This window comes from Apaloderma vittatum, unplaced genomic scaffold, assembly GCF_000703405.1.
Source record: "Apaloderma vittatum isolate BGI_N311 unplaced genomic scaffold, ASM70340v1 scaffold7203, whole genome shotgun sequence".
NCBI classification, from domain to species: Eukaryota; Metazoa; Chordata; class Aves; order Trogoniformes; family Trogonidae; genus Apaloderma; species Apaloderma vittatum.
The window spans coordinates 73,067-96,919 of NW_009706363.1; the positions used below are offsets into that span (position 1 = coordinate 73,067).

Below are 23,853 nucleotides of genomic sequence, written 5' to 3' on the forward strand. Positions count from 1 at the left end.
TCTGTTGTATGAATAATGGGTATGGGGAGCTGGGCTCTAGTTTTGAGTGATGAGCTTTAATTGTCTTTGAATTTTCAGGTAGTAAGTTTTGACATGCACCTGGAACAGCTGGCAGGTGTTAGTGTATTGCTGATGTAGCTGGTATGAAAACTACACAGGCTGTGCTCTCGTTTGGTTTCGCATTATTTATATGTGTGTGTCTGTGTGTGTATGTATGTGCTAAAATGTAAAATATTTTACTTTTTCTTCCTTTCACTTCACTAAATTATATTCTCTGCATTACTCTTGAATGTAGCAATTTGATGAGTAGGCCTGCAGTTAACTGTTTTTAAAATCTGCAAATGGTCGTGACACACAAAATATCATCTTAAATGTATACACAGTGGCAGTTTTTCTGATAGCAGACTTAGAATCCAAAACAATCTAGAATCAAATTATTAGATGGACTCTGTCTGGTTGGTCAATGGCATCCTGGCCTGTATCAGAAACGGTGTGACCAGCAGGAGGAGGGAGGTGATCATGCCCCTATACTTGGCACTTGTGAGACCTCACCTTGAGTACTGTGTCCAGTTTTGGTCACCACAGTACAAGAAGGACATTGAGGTGCTGGAGCAGGTGCAGAGAAGGGCAGCCAAGCTGGTGAAAGGGCTGGAAAGCATGCCCTATGAAGAACGGCTGAGGGAACTGGGTTTGTTTAGTCTGGGGAAGAGGAGACTGAGAGGAGACCTTATTGCCCTCTACAGCTACCTGAAAGGAGGTTGTAGCGAGGCTGGTGTTGGTCTCTTCTCTCAAATTAGTAATGATAGGACGAGGGGGAATGGCCTCAAGTTGCGCCAGGGGAGGTTTAGATTGGATATTAGGAAGAAATTCTTCACTGAGAGGGTAGTTAGGCACTGGAACAGGCTGCCCAGAGAGGTGGTGGAGTCGCCATCCCTGGAAGTGTTTAAAGAACGAATAGATGTGGCGCTTGAGGATATGGTGTAGTGGTTAGAGAAATGCTGGGAAAAAGGTTGGACTTGATGACCCCGGAGGTCCTTTCCAACCATAATGATTCTGTGATTCTGTATGCTTCTACCTAATTTATTTAGCACTTCTATATCTAGGTAAGTGATCTTGTAATTGCAAGGGAAAAATGTAGTGTTAAATTTGCAGGATCAGATTCATCACTGGAGGGCAGTTGGCTTCCTGATTTATTTGACTGGGAAGCGGAGAGGGAAAGGACATGTCTTAGAATTTTATATTAGGGTCTCTTTGTTTGAAGGATGCAGTGTTGTGTTTTGACTTTTTTCCTGTGTAAAACCAATTAGGCTCATTTTGCTTGATTTTTTTTTTTTTTTTTTAAAAGTAAGGGACAACTGGAGTTTTATGAGGTTTGTTACTGATAAAAGCTAAAGGTCTGGATAGGTTATTTCTGTACAGTTGCTAGAATCAGGAGACAAAGCTCTCAGGATGTGTTAGTGTGTGGCACATTACACAAGGGAGCACGTGAGGGTGTGGAGGAGAGAGTTCTCTGAAAAGAAAATGATCTTAGGCAGGTACACTGTTCTTAGTGTTGATTTTAATTGGGAACCCCTCGAGTAGGCTCTTTGGAGACTCTCCTTGGATAAGACTGTGGCTGGCGACAAAAAAAAAAGTTATTTCATTTCAACAGACAGTTGAGGTGAATGCAAATCCTCTGTAACAGCAACTAGCCTTTTCAAAGATAAACTTCTTCAAAATACCAGTTATAAATAGTTAGCTACCCTGCAAGATGTCCAAATAAACATTCAAGAAAATGGACAGAAAGGAATCAGTGTCAGATATCGTAATAAAAATGACACACAATTTTCACCGTTATTTGGGGAATCTGGAAACCTGATGGCAGACTGAAGGTTTTCTGTCAGTCTCATCTGTGTTTGCACCTTGAACATAATGATGAGAGCTTCAGACTCTTCCTTAAAACTTCTAAGTAAATTTAAAGAAAACTGTTAGAATACATATTATATTTGCTTAAAGAAAAACTCCCCCTCCACGTCTGCCAAAATCTCCCAATGTATAAGCAAACAACAGAAAAACAACAGAAAACCAACTAGGATTTAAAGAAGACTAGAAAAATCTGGGTTTTCTTTGGTTTTAGTTCGTTAATATTTTATTCTGAAATATTAAATAATTGTTCCCCCTCCTTGGGTGGTCCCAGATATATTCAGTTCTGTGCCAGAATCATCCTTGCAATTCAAACTCATCAGCATATTTCAGGTAACAGGATTCAATGGGGCTGGTAAAGAACATAATACCCTAGAATTTAGGCAATTGATTGACCTCAGAAAAATCCCAAAGTTTTATTTTTAACCTTTCAAGAGTGCAGCAGTAGGATGCAGGAGAGACGTATGCAATTATCTAGCTTCCTGCATTATTATATGGTGAAGAATATGAAATTTTGGGGGTGCCTCACATAAGTGAAGCATTTGTGTCCCTGGGTTCCTGCTGTGAAATTAACATTGAGACAATGATATGTGTTTTTTTGGTGGGCATTTTTCTTGTTTTGTTTTACCTCCAAAATCAGAAGGTGGTTTGTGTGTCAGTAGTGAACTATATTAAGTAGTGAACCTCGACCCTGGCAGGTACGGAGGTCAAGGTAAAGTGCCCGATCTTTTAATTTTTGACTTTAAAAGAGTTTTCACTTGTTTGCGTTTTCTTAGAGTGTTTTTTTTCTGCTTTTTTTTTTTTTTCCCACAGCTTAAAAGCAAAAAGCACATTCTCATGTTCTCTGATTTAATTAACACGTTATCTTAAACTCTTGCCCTTGAACCAAAGTGTGAAAATTTTATGAACATTGGGGAAAATGTCATCTATCCTGACAGACTGGGTTTTTTTTCCACTCTTGAAGTACCGAAACTGTTAAGGAAGTTAAACTAATCTGTGACCATCCTGCTAATTGAAAATATGATAATGATATTGCTAGTGAAGTTTAGTAAGACCTTGTATGTATTGCAGGAACACAAAAGATACATTGATATTTTTTAAATTTCTTTTTAGATATTTGTTTTTTTGTTAAAGGCATTGTTAGATTTAGAACTTAAATAAGGAATCTAGAGCAAAGTATTGTGGTGAGCCTTTGTTGGTTTTAAAAGCTAAATTAGATGCTCTGGAAATGGGACATCTTTTCACATTTGCGATGAGTATCCATCAGTTACAGGCTTTTTTAATATCTGTTCTGACATACATGTCATACCTAAAGGAATTCCATCGCAAGTATTTTAAATGAGTGCTGTAACTTGCTCCCATTTGAAGATGGAAGGCATACAAACAGAAAGTTTGCTGTACTGAAACCAGAGCTGTTTACAGAAGGTGACAAATGAATCTGCCGTCAAAGGGAAGATCTGCAGTCCACGGCACATCCACCCAGCTGAGACACCAGCCTGACTGCTCTGGGCTTGTCATCATTTTAAAGATCCTGATTATAGATTCATCTATGGCAGCAGCTCAACAGAAGGGCATTTCTTCAAATGATCTATAATATTAGTAAATGTGTTAACAAAACAGCACATGTCACTCCTTGTTGTTGTCACTCGTTGTTAACTGTTGCTTTGGTGTTGCCAGCAGCATGGTGAACATCATGTCAATGATGTTAATGTCACAGCTCTATGAATAAAGAAAATAATTTGGCAAACACTATTGCTTTATCCAGGTGGTTTGGGCCGAAGTGGTATTTTAGTCATAGAAACTCACCTTGGAGAATGTGTTTGGTAATTTTCTTCAGCAGGGTGTTATTTAAAGTTCTCAAAATTCTCGAGAAAATGAAAATAGGACAGATGTGCCTAGACTATCCCACGCCTGCGTTATGCTGATAAATAAGTACTAGCGTGCTTGAAATTGGGTCATATGGCCAGAGATTTAAATTACTGGTAGTAAATGTCCCAAAGTATGTTAGAATAAGACTTTCATGTTGTATGGGACATTTAAATGTATTGTAGCATTTGAAGTGAATTATTGTTCTAGGGTTTTAGTGGTTTCATTGGTGTTTTTAAATCTGATGGGAGCATTAGAACGTTATTTAGCTCTCTTACAAGGCTAGTGGAATGGAGCGTCATAAAATTAAGAAGCATGCTCCTGGGAGTTTAACAGTTTTTCTATCCAGTAACACTGAGATTAAAATTAAGTTTTAAGCTTCTGTTTCTTTCCAAGTGAGAAGATCAGGAAGAAATGAAGAGAGGAGATACCTCTGCCTTATTTTCCTTAAAACGTACTCTCTTCTTGCACTCTTCAGTTCAGGTGTCTATATTCCATCTACACAACTGTGTAATATCTGTAATAGTCCCCTCACAGTGAATGGCTTTGGGACACACATAGTGATTGTTGTTGGGGGGTTTTTTATGCCTTGTTCTTTTCTTTTTTTTTTTTATTTTTTTGACTTATTTTCCTCTCTCTGGTTTTCTTAGCTACTGGAGTCATGAAGTGGCAGTAAAATTTGTGACCTTACAGTATTTTGTCGTCTTTTGCTAAGTTCTTGAACATGAAGGAGATAATACTTTGTGTTTAAAGGGAAAGGGAAAACATGCTGATAACTTCTGTTTCTGAGGTACTTCAGGAAGAGAATGGTTCCTATGTATGTAATCGGTATAAAATTTTAAGTGCTCCTCTAAATAGTTGTGAGTTAAGGTGACTGCTTGAAAATGAAGATTTGAAGTAATCTTTTGTTGCAGTATTTGTCATTAACCTAAAAAAGGTTTAATACTCCAAGCATTGTTGACACTGCTTAGGAGAATAATATCCATGTGAGATTATGTTCTAGGTCGAGAATAGTTGAGAAGCATTACAGTCAGGTGGTACACCCTGCTGACACCTCTGCCAGTTTTTACCTTGGATTCAGAACTAGTGTTTGAGTTCTGAATCCTGTGAGTAGTCCAAAGATGTCCTAATGTTTATAGTTACCTTTGAGAGGTTTTTTCTCAATCTTGTTTTGTGACTCAAAAAGATGCTAGCTTTCTTATAAATACAATGTTAGGAAAGCAGCTGGCGAGAGCCCATCACATCCAATTATTGCACATCAGGTTTATCAATGTCTCACTTTAATCACCTAAAATTGCAAAAAATTGTGAAAATGTCACACTTTTTTCAAACTTTAAGTCTAAGCGAGGCATTCTTAGATGGGTTTTGAAATATACAAGAACACAAATTTGCAGTTAGGTTTTGTATAAGTTATTTGTACCTGCTTATGACAGAAAGTTTCCAGGATATGTTGTTCTGGTGTCTTACACTGATGTAAATTCCATTAATTCTTTACTAAAGCATATAATGACTCACTGAACTTCTACTTGAATTATTTTTTTATAAAAAAACCCAATTTATATGTAATTATTTTCCAAATTGATAATGGACAATACATACGATGACACAGTGCCTGGAAAATGGTGGCAAGGCAGGAATAGGGAAATGGAATCAAGCACTTCCTTCTTGAAATTGTTTTTACTCACAAATTGGCCATCACTGGTATTTTCTTCACCTAATTTCATAAATACCACTTTTCACATTTTGAATATAAAGGCTTTTTCCTGTTTTGGAAACAACCAAGTTTTTGTCAGTCTCATGCATGTGAACATCAATTAGAATTTGTTAGGTTGATTTAAAATTTACATTCATGTATGAAGTACTGACTTTACTTTCCAATGGGTGATTAAAGGTGCATAGTAGTGACCAGCATAAGTAGTAAGGAAGTATTTCATGACACGGTCACCTCGGAATTTTGGCATTCACTCTGTTGTAATGGTTTTATTCATGTTTTCATGTTTCAAGGCTTATGTCACAGAAACCTAGGCAAGATTTTACTTGCAGGTACCAAGTGATGCAGTGCAAGATGTGTGTTACTTATGTATGTAGTAGACTTCAGATAGTGGTGTGCCCCCCTTCTGCACTGGAGAAACATTTCGATCTTGGCAGAGCTTAATTTTTTTCCTGACATAAGCGTAAAACACCATGCTGAAATTCTGCTCATGGTGTTAACCACAAAGCCACCGAATTAGACTCAAGAGGATTTTAATTGCTTTGTCAACAAGTAATATATTTAAATTTTGTACTGGAGAGGGATTGTCTAAGCTGCGTAGAACGAATAACTTCCACTATTTCTGGTCAGCACTTCATCAGCAAATTGATTGCGCTCAGCATTAGACTATTTTACAAGGCTTAAGCATGATTTAACCTTTTAAATCATCTTTAGTTGCACTGGCACGTTGCAAAGACTTTTAAAAATTGTAAACTAATTTTTGTAATTCAATCATTTAAATAATAACTTATCTTTTAGCATCTACTAGAAGACCAAGGGCACAAGTGTCATTAAACTTTCGTAATTGTAAATATATTAAATTTAAAATATGCCCATGTGTGAAATGGTGTCCTTAGAATAACTGCAAAAAACAGACCAGTTATTTCAGGGTCTTTTCTTGCTGCATTAGAATTCATTTTCACCAATTTTTATAGCCTCATTTACTGGCAGTTGTTGGCAGTACCAAAAGAAATCACTTGTGTAACAAACTATTATCAGGAGACATATTATTTTGATGGAAGGCAGCTACAGATCATCTGACGTAGTGTCCACTTTCTCCCTGTGTGTTTATGCCCATGGAAAACTGTTAAGCCTATTTTTCTATTGTTCTTGTTAAAAAAAAAAAAGGGAAACAACAGCAAAAAACCTCACCCAACTTTGAAATCACTTTAAGTCCAGATGGTCTCTGGTTTTACAGAATGTGTTGTAAAGGTGTTACGGAGAACTGTGCCAACGTTGAAGCCTAATGGAGGAGTGGCACGTTCATGTTTGCCCTGGCTTGGTGTCCCCTGTGTCAAGCGGTCTGAATTCGTGACACTTCAGATATGCATCGTAAAGGGCTGGCAATTAGTTTATTGCTTGAGCACGTTCTGTGTTATGTTTCGGCTCTTTTGCAGCATGACTTTGCTAGTATAACACCAGGAGTTCAATAGAGTAAATGAGAGTGACTGGGGAAATTTCTGAGTTTAAGATGTAGTTACAGTCAGAGAGGAGAATTATAAAAGACACATGTATATCAGGCTCTTCCAGATCTTGCCTCTTCTTTTAGTTTTAGTGCAGTTTCTGTATTCGGTGTGCAGAGAAGCAGGTGCTATATTCAGAAAGACTTTAAATGACATGTTAAAGGGGCTGAACACTTACCTGCCCCAGCCCCTGGGTACCTGTGGCCTGCGTAGCGGTGATGCCGCTGAAAATCTGAGAGACCTCATCCAGTGAGCTGTTTATAAATACTTGATAACAGTGCTTACAGCTCTGCAGCAGCACTGTTTTTGGGTGGGGGGAAAGAAGGAGATGATGTCAAACCCTCTGCTTTATTCTCCTCTTCGTGAAAAGTCATGTTCAGTTCAGAATTTGGTGAGGTAAATGTGGGTCCTTACTCCCACCCTGACTTCAGTGATATTCTTCCAGCAGCAAGCGGATCCCTCCCCTCTGGGGCTGCCTTGATCTTCAGAGGCTGATACCAGACACAGGCAAGAGCTTGCTGTTTTATCTGCATTGTCCATCTCTACCTTAATGAGTGAAATGGTTAAGTATTCCAGGGGGTGAGCCTCGAGGAATGTGTCTTCCATTTGACTCAAATATTTCGGTGGATAAAGGGAGAGGGAGGGAGAGGAGAGAGAGAGAAATCCACTTACATCACTAACTGCATTGAGTGTGTGCCTGTGTGCAGGTTAAGAGACAGACTACAGTGTCTTTGCTTTCTGCAGGAAGCAGCGTTTGTATCCTAAGAGGAATTTTTTATTTAGAAAAGGAAGCATTCTTTCTACCCAGGAAATGGCTTTCCTTGTGCGTTGCTATGCCAACTGCCTGCAGCCATGGTCTTCCAAAGTAAGCACAATAACGTAATTATATTGGCGTATTGCATTCAGACTCATGATTCTCTGGGTTTTTGTGTGTGTGTAAATGTGTTGTATTTTTGTTGCTGACTCTCTAGGCGGTAGACGTGCTTGTCTTGATTGCAAGGAACAGGCATCATAAAATTAAATGTCCATCAATGTCATGCTGCTAAGATTAATTGTGCAAACTTGGTTAGCTGAGTGGAACAGAGATCACTGGTCACTACTCTGTCAGCATCATTAGCAGCCAGGGGAGGAGGTCCCTATTCGTGTGCTCTGCCCTGATTTTGGGGGAGTGGAGGGTAGTGGTGGAGCGGGGGGAGGCTGCGTGTGCGAGTGTGTGTGATTGCAAATGAAACAGGAGTATTAACAATGCTTGGCTGAATGCTGGAGGCTGGTTCCTGCACCCTGGCTAATATAATACTGTATTAAGCCTTTTTGAGGGAGTCTCTGTGCAGTCAGCCATTTTAGCTTTTTTCCTCTTTTTTCCTTTTCTTCCCGTTCCTCAGGCTCAGGGAATGGTTTTGTTCCCTTGGATGAATGCTGGATATGTAGGGTTTCATCAGGCTCTGTACGTCCTGACATGCTTAGACTTACAGCATTACAAAAATGGAGACTAACGCTGTCGTTTGGATTGCTGCTCTGCACTACAAGTGCGACGGGGGTTTTGAGCTTACCAGTAGTGACACTTCTAGCTCCAGCTTGGTTTCCCCCTCCCCTCCTCTTTTTAGTTTAATGCTGTAGAGGGTGACTTGCCATCCATAAAAAATTGGTACATGATGTGTAAATTCAGTTCAGCTTATGTTTCTTCATTATGAAACCACTTGCAATCCCAGCTAACCATGGAGTTATGGGCCAGCAGGAGAAACACTCAGTAAGTATCACAAATTCTGTTTGTTCTATCAATAACCTGTCACGGGCAAACTGCATGGAGATTGAAACTGCTTGTCGTCCTGCTTACGGGTTTTCCTGCTTTTGAATTTAATAGGGGGTTTCGAGGAAAAGCTGTACCTGAGGTGGCATTAGAGTTGGTGGCTATATTTAATATTGTTTTTAGCATAGAAAAGGCAACTCTATAGGTTCTTATGAATGGTAAAAATTTATTGAAAAAATGCTGTCATAGTTGGGCAAGAAACTGAGCATTCAGTTAAAATCCTTATGCATTTATTAAAACTTTAAAGAAATATTCAGGCTATATAACAAATGATATAATTGTAGGTGGTGATAAGAATCGATTTATTCTGTCTACTGTATGGTAATAGTGTGCTGTTGCCTTGTAGCATGGTGTTTAACATCTGTGATACACTTATGCTGAAAATGCAGGAACTGTTAGTGAAACATGGAATGAACAAAAGGCATAAGTACTGATGCTTTCTAATTGATCCCATGAGTCAGCTACACCTTTGTCATGCTTTAATCCCATAGGCTGCCTATGTTTATTGTTTGGGAAAAATGCTTCATAAGCAGAAGAGCAAACACTATTTAACAAGGCCTCAGGTGTCAGGAATTAGAAATTTAGGTTTTACATGATAAAGAGATTCTGGAAATAGAGATTCTTATCGCTCAGTTAACACACTGAAATCTTTATACTATATTTTATACAGTTCAATGTAATTTTAAATCTTGTAATTTGTTTTGTTAAAAGATACTTTTATATAAAAATGTTCTGTGCATACTATGTGTGTTAAAATGGGCATGGGAACGTGTACAGTATGTTCAGCATATACAGGTAAGAATCATAAATATTGGGAAGGTGTGGTAGCAGGAACTTTTTAAAGGAAGAACATTTTCTTTAAGAATTCAGTTTGAAATGTGTAGAAATACAGAAACTAATCTGGAAATATTTCAGAATGTGTCTAATGGATTTTTCTTATGCATGTAGCATATAACAGTTCCTTGTTGTAGACTGTTTCGTTCCTTTCCCTTCTTAATCACATGCTAAGTGTAAAGGAGTTCATGTTGCCAAATCATTCAGTGTTCGTGAAATATTTAAAATGTAATCTAAAAAAAAGATAAATATTTCTCCTTTCTTTCTGAAACTCAAGTACAGAAGCAGCTGAAAGAGAATAGGATACCTTCAATTTGCAAATAGGAACAAAATGAGAAAGTTGCATATGTGTTAAGTTTTCCTACTCTTTCTACTCTCCAAAGAATGTTGATGAAAAGTTCTAGATTCATTCTAGTAACACAGCAAGTCTAAGTGGTATAACATAATTTGCTTATAGGTAAAGGAAAAAAATATCATGGCATTTTAGAGACTCTACATTACAAGCTCTGCTGTATTTTAATTGATTGAGTTAATAAAGTCACAGAGATAAATTTCACTCACCGGACCAAAATACAGGAATAGTAAAAGGGAAAAGGTCATGTTATTGCTTTACAAGAAGATTAGTTAATTAATTAGTTTACCTATGGAAGAGAGAGAAATCATACTTGGACTTAGGGCTGACATACAAATCTCTATATGCAGATTTTGCATGTACAAAAGTTATAGTTTATAGAGTTTATATAGAAGTTTAAATGGAAACTGATAGGACACAATGTATCTCGGCAAAAACACCACTTTGGCAATGAAATTTCCATGCTTCTACTCATATAGGGGTTATTTTACTTGGAAAATGGGACTTGAAAGATGTGAATGCTAGGTAGAGAGGGAAGGCAAGCTTGGTGTTTCAAGGTATACAGACTTTGTCTTGCTTTGCCTAAAATGAAAACTTAGTGGTTTTGGTGATGATTTATTTCCATGTTAGTATGTTCCCAGAATTCTAAATCTTTTATTGATATATGAATTGATCTTATTTCAAGGAGACAGCATTAATTACTTCTATGATATCCCTGCCTGGAGTTTTGCAGCTTGATTTGCTGGGACAATCTGGAATTGAATGCAAAAATATCCCGTGCAAGGTTTCACAAAATTCTATAAATTAATTTTAGTTAATGCTGTTAAACCTTAATTTCACTGTAAAGAATGAGAACTAAGTTTTAAATCTACTGTTCTGTGAAAATGATATGCAGAATAACCATTATGTTCATCATGGTGAAAATGGAGACAAGAGAAGGGAAAAATTGTGTTGCTTTTCCTATTTACTCTATACTCTATGTTTACTCTATAGTCTATATTTTCCTATTTACTCTAAGAAATAAAATCAGCAGCATAAATCAGGTGTACTGGTCCTGCATGCCTCACATTTCATAAATTGGAAGAGTCTGAAGCAGTGCTAGGGACACCTTACCTGAAGGTTGAAGGTGGTGTTGACCTGTGAGGGATGTTCCTTGGTAAACAACTGTTGTCATCTGCTGAACAGTAAAAGTATGCTCTGGGTGAAAGATGGCAGAGAAATGAAAGCTGGATTCTCGCAGAAGTAGTTCTGTTTTAGTTCATGTATTTAACGTACTTAACCAGATTTCATATATTTTGGTATGTTCATTCTATTTGATTGTGTCCTTGCTGGTTTAAGAGTCCTTTGCAGTGCTTTCGTTATGACTTTCCTGATATTAAAGGTGAGGAGGATGAGTAATGTTTCAAGAAATATTGCCTTGTGGATCTCTTGAAAAGCTTCACATATTGCGTCTTATACCTACTTCACTATGTGAAAAATCACATGTAGTTCTAGAACATGAAGGTTCCCACAGCAGACTTCAGCCTTCTAAAATTTTATCTTTGTGTCTCATTTCTCCTTCTCCCTTGTACGTGTTGTTTGTAGAAACTTTACTCAAGGTCGTTAACAAAAATAAGAAAATGACGGGTGTAATATCTGAAATGCACGGTACTTTCATGACTGTGTAATGGTTAACAACTCATGAATTGTAAGTAAATCAGAGTGATTTGTGCTCAGCCTGTAAGAAAGTCTAAGTTATGTTTTTACTTTGGGCATTATTGAAATGAAGTCTGCTGATGAAGTATGTGTTTCGTTGCCAGCGTAGTTACTCTCCTTTAGTGATCACGTAGCTGCTACAGTCTTTTGCTTGACCTGTCTTGAGGTACTGAAAAATGCTGAAAACTGTAGGTCAAATCTTTGACTTGTTCTTAGTATGTTTTAGTTCACAAAGATTTATGGCCCTGTATTACAGTCCCCCTCATTCCTTGGAAAGAGAAAGAAATGAGTAGTATTCTGATGAAAAGTATTTGGTAATTGTAGTAATTGTTAAAATATAGTTATTTTAGTTTGATGTGTAGTAAGGGTTCTCATTGATGTGCTTTCTTAAGAAATCTAGAGCTGTACAGACTAAGGATTATTTTCTGTTACTGGAAGGTATCAATATGATCTTGTAACTCAAGAAATGTAACCTGGGATAGTTATTTTTCTTTTGAGTGAGCATCACGCGACACTAATAGACAGGAGAGATAGGATGTTCTGATCAGTTGTCTATGCTTGGTAAACTAAACAATCTGAGGTGCCATCATACCTGGATATTTTTATACAAAAACTGTATAAACCAGATGTATGAAAAAGAACTGACAAAGCAGTAACCTGCTAGTTACTATAGCTGCTGATTGTTGTGGTTTTGTTCATCTTAATGAATTATGTTGACGGGGATTTGATACAGATTTTTTTTTCTATTGTTGTTAGACATTTTATTTTATCACTTAGTAAAAACAGATTTCTGGTTTAGTCACTTCTGATCATTCCCTTCCTTTCAATTTGTTTATTTTGAAAAAAAATATCTTCTATGAAGACCAAAAAAGGAGTTTTGGAGTTTTTGCGTGATTAGGAATAGTGTTTCACCTCTTCAAAAATTATGATACAGTGTTTAATTGCATGGCCATATATTTTCCACAAGATTCATCTCAAGATGGATGACTCTGCTTTAATAAGCAGCTCTTTTATATCGGGCTAGCTTTTTTGCTCAAAAGGACAGGTTGTGTTTATGGTGTACTGTTCAAGTCCTATACTGAAGATGAAGGCGTTTTTTTTCACCTCTGTGTTTTTTTAAGGTGTTTGTAACAGCAGTATTCACATGATTCATTAACGTAGTGTGTGTGTGGGCATTATTTTTATTTTTCAGATAGCTTTGCTGAAGCAAATTTTTTGAAAAATAAGGACAAAATCTGGAGAACATAAGATACTTGTTCCTTAGCATAGCTAGGCCTGAGTAAGTGTTCAGAGCCTGGATTTTGCTATTCGCATTTTGTGTGTGTTGGCCCAGTTCAGGCACCCATGGCCTAACGACAGTCTGAAAGGTTGATTTTAAGTGACTTGGCATCCTACCAGAGATCTGTGGTACGAGTCTGATTAAAATCCTGTTTTCCAGGACAGCACTTAACTGCAGATTTTCCCAAAAGCTGGCAAAGCATGGGGCATTTCATAGGAATCACAGTGACTGCATTAGTGACCTGTAGAGATGGCAATGAAAGCGTTCTTGGCACAAAGGAGATGTCCTGCCATCTTTCTGTTACTGTTTCAAGGCCTGGAGAGCTCACAACATTTAAAAGAGAGGAGAAAAAAGCAAACCAAAACCCAACCAAACAAAAAAGAAACTCGCACCAAAACTGCCACCATCTAAATGAATATTCTGTGTGTGTCCATAAAACTGCTTTATCTACCTTCTTAAAAAGTATCTGAAATGTTTTCGGGTCAACATGAGTAGTCAGTGTAGAAGATCTCACAGTAGGGCATTTTTTTCCGTGAGTTTACGGAAAAGTTCAGGCCTCACAATGAAAATTAAGAGACTAACATAATCAATATTACTGGTTCTGGTTTCTGTTCCGAAGTCGCCAGATCTAGTAGAGTTGCTTGCAAAGTGATATTTATGATGGTGCGCACTGAAATATGTCATTTATTGTCACAGTACAGATGTGAACCTGAAATGCAAAGTCAGCTTCTTCCAGAATGCTGAGACCAACAGGCTAATACCATTTATCATCACCGAGTTGTAGGTGCTGCTGCCCAGTCTTCATGCATGCTGGAAATCCAGCTGAAATTGCCAGCTGCTGATACCCAACCATTAAAAAAAACCACCTACCCCAAGTAATCAAAAAGTCAGATGTCAAATAAAGAAAAAAATCTTACATTCCTTAAGGTACTGTAGATTTGCTCCTGATTCTATGAGGTAATAAAGGCACAGGAATAATAGAAGCTCTAAAAAGCAGAAAATAACGGACAGTGTTGTGCTAAGTTGTGTAGGCATTAGTCTTTTTGCAGTCCGTGGTCCCCATTGCAGATGCTGGAGCACAAAATTCCATCATGTTTATTATCCTTTTCATGAAAAGTAAAATAGGATTTTCCTAAATGGGAAGTAGCCTGCTAAATCTCACAGCTTGGACTGGCTAGGTTTCTTAGCCTTTCCTGAGTCCTGTGATATTGGCAGCCAAGTTGATGTCTCCTGTGCTAAGCCATTCCTATGAAAGCCTGTCTGGAGTGCCTTATAAAGGTATCAGAAAATTTGGTCTCTTTCAGTAATTCCTGTGCTTCATGGTCTCTGTGTTGGACAGTGGCTGAGAATGTGAGTGCCCCTCCTGTAGTTCAGAAGGGCTTCCTGATTTTTCTTCACATCTGAATTCCAGTGGATTGATTACTGTAAACAACAGAAGGCTCTCAACTGTTTTACAAAATGTGAAGATGTTGCCTCGAATGTAAAGATGGTTTTGACTCTGTGCTGAAATACATGCATACCTCCATGGTATTTGCAGCTTTTAATAGAGATGATGCTTCCTCTTTGGGCTGAAAACTGGTTTATCACCAGCCTTATCTTTTCGCTCCAGCTTCTTGACTTCAGTTAAGGGCCAATTGCTTTTCCAAATAGAGGAAGAATGGGCTCTTAAGTTAGGATGCAAAGAAGTGTAAAGTATTACATTCTAGTTGCATTTAGTATCTGTTAATAAGCTGATAAATGCTATGGCAAGGATGACATGTAGCTCCATGTAGCACTTGTAACTTTCTACCTGTAGGTAACTTATTTCATCTGTACCAGGGTTGGCTAGTAACCAAATGCTGATATTTGGTGGCAGTAATTCTTCCTCTTGGTAACTGTACTTATCTGATCTTCACAGGTATATGGGCAATAAGAAACCCCATGGTAAACCCAGACAATAACCCAGTGGTCAAAATTCCTCACCATGTGATTTCTTGCAGTCTATAAATATTGCCTCATTTGATCTGACTGCAGCCTTTCAGCTTGCTTGCTTACAAGCATAGATGCTGTGTGTTGGGTCATTTGGACACACTGACTGGGTAGGATTTATTAGTTTATAGGTTGACTCCAAACTGTCACTTTGCAAGTAAGAAAAATAGATTAAAGCTTCTTCTTTTCCCCCTCTCTGAAGAAGAATGATTTCATTAAAATGACGTGCTATTTTGTAGGTCTGCTCCCTTTGTGTGTTAAGTCATGTTGGCTTGCTTTGTAGTTAAAAATAGGCTTTTACTGTTCTGTGCTGCTGTTACTCCTGCAGAGACAGGAGAATGGGAGCTGAGTTGTGCTGTTAGGACTCCATCCATAACCTTGTCTCCTAAATGCCTGTCTGCTGCTGCATGCCTGCTGACCGACCAAGGGCTGCAGGAGTTACACGAGCGTCAGAAGGGCCTAACTTGGGATGATTTGAAAGGGCACGGTAATACCTCTAAAAGAGCATAGGTCTACAAAACTGGACCATAAATTTAATATTGGCTTGAAAATGGTATGGTGAAGGACATTGTACGTGGAAACTGGATGTATTTGGCTATGGTTGGAAAAAATAATTCTTGATTTTGGGAAGTCTAAACTGAATTGTGGGAATTATTTCTTGGTTAGCTATATCATAGGTTTGCTGAATCATCAGCCCTGTTCTTGTTTTAACCTAACTACGTTTTTTGTGCTCTTGATTTGTTGGGTTTTTTATATGTAAGCAGCCAAAGGTTCTTCAAAATGTGCATTGTACACTCTGTGCCTCTGCTGCTTCACTGATCAAGGTACAGCTTGACTTCCAAATCTTAGTGTACCCCTGATAATTAGCTAGGAGGAAAAAAAAAAATCTGAATACTTGGCAGACAGCAGTAGCTCTTTACTCCTCTAGATTGCTCAGGAAAGAGCCAGATGTCAAACTTGGATGTGTCTCCCTGGTGTGCTTGCTTTTTCAGTTTTGACCCATATCACCAGTGGATTTTCAGCTAGTTTTTTTGACTTTTGAATAAAAAGCTGACTGTAGGGGACTTTTGTTTGAAATATCCATAAATAACATAGAATGATTTTTTTTTCTTGTTATCCTCACTTTTAAGGAAACATGAGGAAAAAGAAAATGCATGAATTTATGGATTTTGGAATCTTTATAGGGTGTCCTACTTAAATACTTCACATCTGGAAAAGGTAGTCCACTGGATTTTTTAAGGCAACAGAGAAACTCATACTAATTCTTTTAAAAAGGAGGCTATTCAGAGCGGTAGGAGCAGAACTAAAAAGCAAACTAAAATCAAAACCATGATAGTTTCTATTAGTAACCGTAGAAGCCTGCTAGGTGTACCTCCCATTGCCTGTTGTTTTATGACTTCTGCAAGCATTTTCTGTTGTCTGACTCCAGGAGTTTCTCCCCTGTTCATTCTTGCTCATTTCCAAAATGCTAATTTTAGTAGCTAATTTTTTTTTGTTTTTAAATTTTGAGAGAAGGTGAGATATTTCTTGCACTTCAGGGCAAAGGTTTTCAGATATTTCTGTTTAAAAGAGTTTCCAAGGTTGCCAAATACAGCTGCTATTCCTAAATAAATGGATACAAAAACATAGATGCACAAAGTGGCATGCATGTTAGCAATAGTATACAGAAAATCTAGTTATCTACCTCTTACTTATTGAAGGAAGAGGTTTTTTAGACAGTTAAATGTCACTTCTACACCTACCACTTCGACTAGTATTGTACATTACTGTTCTTTCTGTGATGGTGGTACCCAGGGAAAACTAAATTTAGGAACTCCTGAGTTAGAATAATATATCAGGGGTTTGTTTGTTTGTTTGTTTTTAACTGGAAATTCAGTGTTCCGGCTGCGATTTTATTCAGTTACAGGAAAGACCATTCTAGCACTGTCATAAATCAGTAATTAAGACCTGACTCTCAAGATTTCTGGTTATTGGAAGGTAACCTAATGCAGTAAGTGATGTATGTTCCCACATCCTGGGTCTCTATATATGATCTTCTGGTAGGTGCGAGGAAAAAAACCGATGAGCTTCACTAGTTGTGCTTGCAGAATGGACTTCAGTTATTTGTCCTTGTATTTCCAACTGATTTCTGTGCTGTTTATTTTTACTGCTGCTGGGCAGTCTCTGATAGACAATCTCCTCCTAAATGGGCGCCATTGGAATAGTTCATGGTGCAAGTAGAATATGTTAAATTGCTACATGAATTGTGTTTTTTAGTATGCTGTTGACCTAAAGTGGATGATTTAAACCCTGTGTGCATAGACAGAAATAGATAATTTTCTGGGAGTCACATCTGAATGTCTTCAATTCAATTGACAATGTCTCTTTGCTCTAAAGCAGCCTTGGTTTTAGCAGGCACCATGTAGGGCCTTCTTGTTCTGCTTTGTCTTTAGTAAAAGTTGGAGAACCACTATCTTGTGAATGTGTTGTTGTGGACATTTGCAAAAATCAGCTGGGATTTTTTTTTTTTTAAAAAAGGGCTAATTGAACTTAGCATTTAATGTTACAGTTTCGAATAACTGACAGACTATGAAGAAAAGCTCTACAGGTTGTTTCAAAATTCAGTGGAAATATTGTTATTGTAAAATATGGGTTTGTGTTGATTTGTGTAATTTTAAATGGTTCTGCATGGTTTTTGCTGCATGGTGCTCCAGAACTTAGGGAAAATCTTTTCAATTACCTGAAGACTCTTTGATGAAAAGGAAAAAAAATGGACTGTTGCTTTTTCTCTTCCTGTAATCACAGTGAGCACACACAAGTAGGTGCCCAAACTAGTAAATTTTCAGAGTAGTTTAAAGAATTCAGGATCTTTTTCTATGCAATGGAATAGAAACTCTGGGATATTAGGAATGCATGATACCATGTACAGTTTTAAGAGTTTGTATGAAAAAATTAATTAATTTTCTTTGGCTACTGAAGGGGAAAAATGTAAATAAACTAATGTAGCAAGCAAAGCCGAGGATGCTATAGCAGCATCACTGCTGTTATATTGCTCTGGCATGATTACAGTTGCACTTTCAAAACTCAAAATAAGTAATAAAGCTGTTTAGTAGGCACATTAGTATAGCTTTAAGAATCGTAGATGAGGTAAAATTACACTATTTTAAGATTTTGCAACATAAGTCATGTGTAAAGGGAAGCGCTTCTCGTTTAAAAATATTTTGAGTTCTCGCTGCTGTGCTGTTTTTGTTATCCAGAAAAACAGTGAGACGTTACATATATTGCTTTAAAATGCAAATATGAAACCTTTTTGCTCTCTGTACAACAGTTTTAGAAGTATTGCTATAAACTTTCAAAAATCTCCTCGTTTTAAAAATATCATCCCTTCTTTAAAGCAATATTATTTGCATTTTCTTCTTACTAGCCATTTTTAAAAATTTTTATCATTATTTTGAAATGCTCACTGTTACACAGTCTCAAAACTTTGATTATGGTAGTACACATTTGTGCTTTATATCACAGAATGCTACAGTCAGAATATTTTTAGAGAAAACATTGAGCAAGTGCTTTGATAGTCTCTTGTGTGTTGAGAAAATACATTCTGCAGTATTGCACTTAAGTTTTTTTGCTGGAGATGAAGGAGAAGTGTGCATCTTTCAGTGTCAGACAAGGAAAACAGAGGAAGCTTCCACTGTAGAGCAAGCACATGGAAAACAAGTAGTTGCAGTGTATGATTTCTTATTTGGAAACAGTTATTAACAGAAGAAATTATGTGTATTCCTCCTATTACTTAAGGTACTGAAAAATAGAGTCACTGCATTAAGAAAAAAAGCGCAACAAATCAAACCAACCCACTTTTCTCATTAACTATTCTGTGATACAATAAAGCTAAGATAATCCTTTTGTTAAAGGAGGCATTGACATGGCCGCAGCCATCAAAAGCAAAAAAAAATAATAATTTTCATTTAATTGCTTGTGAGTTGTCATGTCTCTGTTCAAATTTTCATGAAATTTCTTTCAATCAATTTGGTATTTTTTGGAGTTAAGAATCAGTGTACAAATGGAAGTCTCCAGATTTTGCATCTGGACACAGCAACTCCCTATGTAAGTACATCTTAAAAATATTTTCCTTGAACGTGTACAGAATACCTAAGTCTTTACTAAGCTCCCAGTAAGAAAATCTGAAATGTTGTGATGTCAATAATGTTGATTTTTGTCTTTTCTCCTCTTTTGATTGGTCTACTTCTGAATGATAATTATATTAAAAAAAACAGGCTGGCTTCAGATGTTTCTGTGTGGAGGAGTACTATGGATCTGGAAGGGATTTTTTGGGTCACTGCCCTTACACATTGTTGCATGGCATGTTCATAACTTTGTCTAGCTTGACTTTGAAAGCCTTCTCTACCACATCTCCTGGTTTTGAGAATCTCTGTGGTTTATCAGATAGTTTTCTGCTCATTAGGCTTGGCACCTGCATTGCCTTTACTGGAAATCATAGAGTCATAGAACCATTAAGGATGGAAAAGACCTCTAAGATCAAGTCCAACCATCAATCCAACACTGCCATGACCACTAAACTGTCCTGAAGTGCCATGTCTACATGTCTTTTGAACACCTCCAGGGATGATGACTCCACCACTTCCCTGGGCAGCCTGTTCCAATGCTCCACCACTCTTACAGTAAAGAATTTTATTCTAATATCCAGTCTAAACCTCCTCTGGCTCAACTTGAGTCCATTTCCTCTCATTCTGTTGCTTGTTACTTGGGATAAGAGACCAACACCCATCTCACTGTAGCCTCCTTTCAGGTAGTTGTAGAGAGCAGTAAAGTCTCCCCTGAACCTCCTTTTCTCCAGATGAAAAAATCTCAGTTTCCTCAGCTGCTCCTCATAAGACATACTCTTCAGACCCCTCATCAGCTTCATTGCCCTTCTCTGGATCTGCTTGAACACCTTGATGTCTTTCTTGTACTGCAGCACCCAAAACTGAACACAATTCTCAAGCTGCAGCCTCACCAGGCTGAGGCAAAGAAGGCATTAGGTACCTCAGCCTTTTCCTCATCCTTGGTGACAATGTTCCCACCCACATGCAGTAAAGGAGGGAGATTCTCCTTGGCTCTCCTTTTTGTTTTTAATGTATTTATAAAAACAATTTTTATTATCTCTTAGGACAGCGGCCAAATTGAGTTCTACCTGGGCTTTTGCCTTTCTGATGTTGTCTCTGCATGATCTAACTAGATCCCTGTACTCTTCTTGAGTTGTCTGCCCATTATTCCAAAGGTTGGTAAACTCCTTTTTTTTTTTCCCCTTCTGAGTCCCAGCAAGAGCTCCCTGCTCAGCCAGGCTGGTCATCTTCCCTGCCAATTCACCTTACAACACATGGGGCAGTGTGCTCCTGTGCCTCCAAAGCTTCCTTCTTGAACAATGTCCAGCCTTCCTGCACCCATTTGCCCTTCAGGACTGTCTCTCAAGGGACTCTCTCAATCAGTGCCCTGAACAGGCCGAAGTCTGCCCTGTAGAAGTTGATGGTTAGTGATTTTCCTGACTCTTGTCCTTACTTCACCCAGAATAAAAAGCTTTATCATTTTATGGTCACTAAGCCCAAGATGGCCTCTAACCACCACATCACCCACCAGTCCTCTGTTTGTAAACAGCAGGTCTAGCGAGGCATCTCCACTGATAGGCTCACTTACCAGCTGTGCCGGGAAGTTATCCTCCACAACGCTCCAGGAACCTCCTGGACTGTTTCTTCTCTGCTGTATTTCCAGCAGATGTCTGATAAGTTTAAGTTCTCTATGAGAACAAGGGCTGACAATTTTGAGACTTCTGCCAGCCACATGTGCCCGTTCATCTTGGTTGAGTGTTCTTTAGCAGACTCTCAACAACATGTTTGTCTTATTGGCCTCCCCCCTCAACCTTAACCATAAGCACTCAACCTTACTGTCACTGCTGTTGAGTTCTATACAATCAAAACATTCCCTAGCATACAGAGCTACCCCACTGCCTCTCCTTCCCTGACTATCCCTTCTGACGAGCTTGTAGCCATCCATTGCAGCACTCCAGTCATGAGAGTCATCCCACCATATTTTTGTGGTGGTGACTATGTCATAGCTATCCTGCTGCACAATGGCTTTCTCTACCTATGCTCCTGATTCTTCAACCAGTGGCCACAGTGCCCTGAAGTTCTTTTTAATTGCTTTTTGACTTCTGTCTGCAACCTTATGACTGGCAAATAAATATTTTATTCCTCCTTCCTGTTTGTAGATGGTGATCATACCCTCTTTCAGCTTCAGCTGAGTAAGCCATGGTCCTCTGGCACTTTCTCAAATAATGTTTTTTCTTCTTCTGATAATCCTGATTCAGAGAAGAACTATGTATGTGTATGGTATTAAGTCCATCTTTATTGAAAAATAGAGCTGGGAACGTGTACTACATTTCTAAATTATGTCTCAGCTGGGGCCATGGAGAAGAGCCCAGAACTTCTGCATTTCTGGAAGATGCATGCTGTGATCTCATTGGATTCTCCTTCTGCTGCATCACCTTAACATTTCTTTCACCTTCAGATTAGCAAATACACTGAAACTTTTCCGCAGTCATTTCTGATAGATAACTTCCTAGGTTCTTGTCCCCCAAGTGCATGATCTCGCATCTTCTCGTGCTGCATTTTATTTTTCTTACTGCAAGTAGGAGTCATCCTTCTCTTACAGAAGAGTATTCTGCTCATCCCTTGTACCAAGAGTGTCTCTTTGCACTGTGTTACCTGCAGGCTTGTTTTTTTCCCCTGCTTGGAAAGAGGCGAATTCTAAGATATTTTCTATATCTGTCATTTTTTATATCCCATCTTTAAAAGATACAAATTACTTGTGTAGCCCTTAATTTAATTCTTTGATTTCTTTTTCCTATTCTAAATTAGTTCAGTGCAGTAAAATTCAGTGCTGTAGTTCAGTAGTAAACTGCAGTAGTTCACATTAAACAGCTGCGGTTCAAAACTGAGATAACCCTTCATGAGTGGTTTGAAAAACTCTTTAGCCAATCTAACTAAGCTTGACTGAGTGCTGTAATCCTGAAATCAAATATTCTGTGGTCGTATATAGAATTAAAAAAAGCAACACATCATGTAAGAACACACTACTGATGGAGGCATCAGTGCTTGAAATGTAAGCATATCATAGTTCTTTGCTTTAGCTGTTTTAATATGTGCCCAAGATAGATGTTTTCACTTTTGGGATAGACTCTTTACTTGTCTGTAGTGTTTTTTAGTTCTGAATGGGGCTTTAAAGTTGAAAATAATATCGATTTAATTTTTGCTCTTTAAGCATTCCCTATGTCCCTTTGTTAGACTGATCTCTAAGCAACAACCCCAAATGACTCTGTATACAAGGTGTACATGAGCGTCCCCTCAGTTACTTCAAATGTTCTAGAGGGTTTAAAACACATTGCTTAAAAATGTTTGAATTAACGTTTCCTGTAAACATACGTGCCCACATAAAATGTTCTTGGACGTTTTTTGCTTTTACATCCTTAGGCGTAAATCTTTTGTCTGATTTCCTGTGGAAGTCTGTGACCAGGATCTCTGTTCCTTCCTCTCCCACAGTTACTTGTAATAGGCCAAAGAGTTCAAAATTTAACCTTACAGGTCTCCGAAAGTTCTGAAAGTTCATACAATAGTCTAGGCTGGAAGGGACCTCGGAGATCATTTAATCCAACCTCCCTGTCATGGGCAGGGACGCCTCTCAACTACATCAGTCAACACATGGGGACCGAGCGGGAATCAAACCCACGACCTTGGTGTTATGAGCACCTCGCTCTAACCGACTGAGCTAACTGGCAACCCCAAGTTGGCCATTTAGTTTCTAGCCCAGCAGTGGTTCTCAGCATGTTAAACACTGGAACAGCAACAAGAGGAAGTATTTAGAAATACCTGACTGTGGGAAAAACATCAACTGGAACATGCATTATGTTAGCATGAAAATTGGTCACTCCCAAGAGAGATCTCTGCAAAGCCTCGCTTTGCAAACTATTCGTCCTCCATGTCTACTGCTATGAAATAACGGGGAGCTTTTAGTGAATTTCAGTGGCTGAGCTCAGTTTTCTGCCCTCCTACCCTAGAGATGTTTAGGAAGTTGACTGAGATGCCTCAGAATGGTTTTTCCTTCAGCCTGAGCTGTAGTCGTCATGGAGTGCCTGTCCCTGGTTGTCAGTTTTAATTATGTAGATTTCTACAACATGAATTCCCTTCCTGATTTCATCCGGAGTTTTGGGGAAGCAGTTAGTTTGTGTGTGTGTGCGGGCTGTGCAGGCTCCGTTAAGGCTCTAAGTGCCAGTGCTTGGTGGGACAGTGGCGTGCTAGCAGGAGTGATGGGGGATGTCCTTGTAAACATGCAAACACAGTGTGCTGGAGTAGAGATTCTTTTCATGGTTTGAACTACTGTTCAGGGGTAGAGTTTCATTGGAATCATAGACATTTATAAAAGAAACCAAACCAAAAGAGGAGAAAGACCTGAAAAGCCTTAATGCTCAACTCTGCAAAGTTTCAGTTCCACTGCACTGTTTGGGAAGAAATTAGCAGAGAGAGAAAAAAAAAAAATCTTACAACAATTAAGTGGAACATACAGGCAGAGTCACAGATCTCTTTTTTCTGTGAATGAGATAGAAAAAAGTATACATGATGCCTGAGAAATGGCATTTTCTGTGAAATCAGCCTGGTGCATCTAGCACCACTTTGTAATTAACAGTAGACCAGGTAAAATGACTTAAATGTTTAAGAGGAGAGACTGTATTTCTCCACATTTTTGAGGTTACCAGAAAATTGTTGATACTTAAATGTATATCCACAGTGAAACAGTTGTAGAATAGTCTTTTTACCCTGACCGTGAAGCAGAACTGCTCTAATTTTAAAACCACCACAGAAACTGTGGTTTTTTAAAAAGTATTAAATTATCCTTTGTTGCCTAATGAAG

General features: G+C 38.3%; 1 protein-coding gene across 1 annotated transcript in view; it reads left to right on the forward strand.

Moving 5' to 3' along the window:
• Window positions 1-8,355: 8,355 nt before the first annotated feature.
• RAPGEF2 (Rap guanine nucleotide exchange factor (GEF) 2) overlaps window positions 8,356-23,853 on the forward strand; it is a 69,357-nt gene continuing 53,859 nt past the window's right edge. Inside the window, exon 1 of the mRNA XM_009865749.1 lies at window positions 8,356-8,728. Within this exon, the coding sequence (XP_009864051.1) occupies window positions 8,669-8,728 (60 nt within the window). The 5' untranslated portion in view covers window positions 8,356-8,668. The remainder of the gene's footprint in view (window positions 8,729-23,853) is intronic.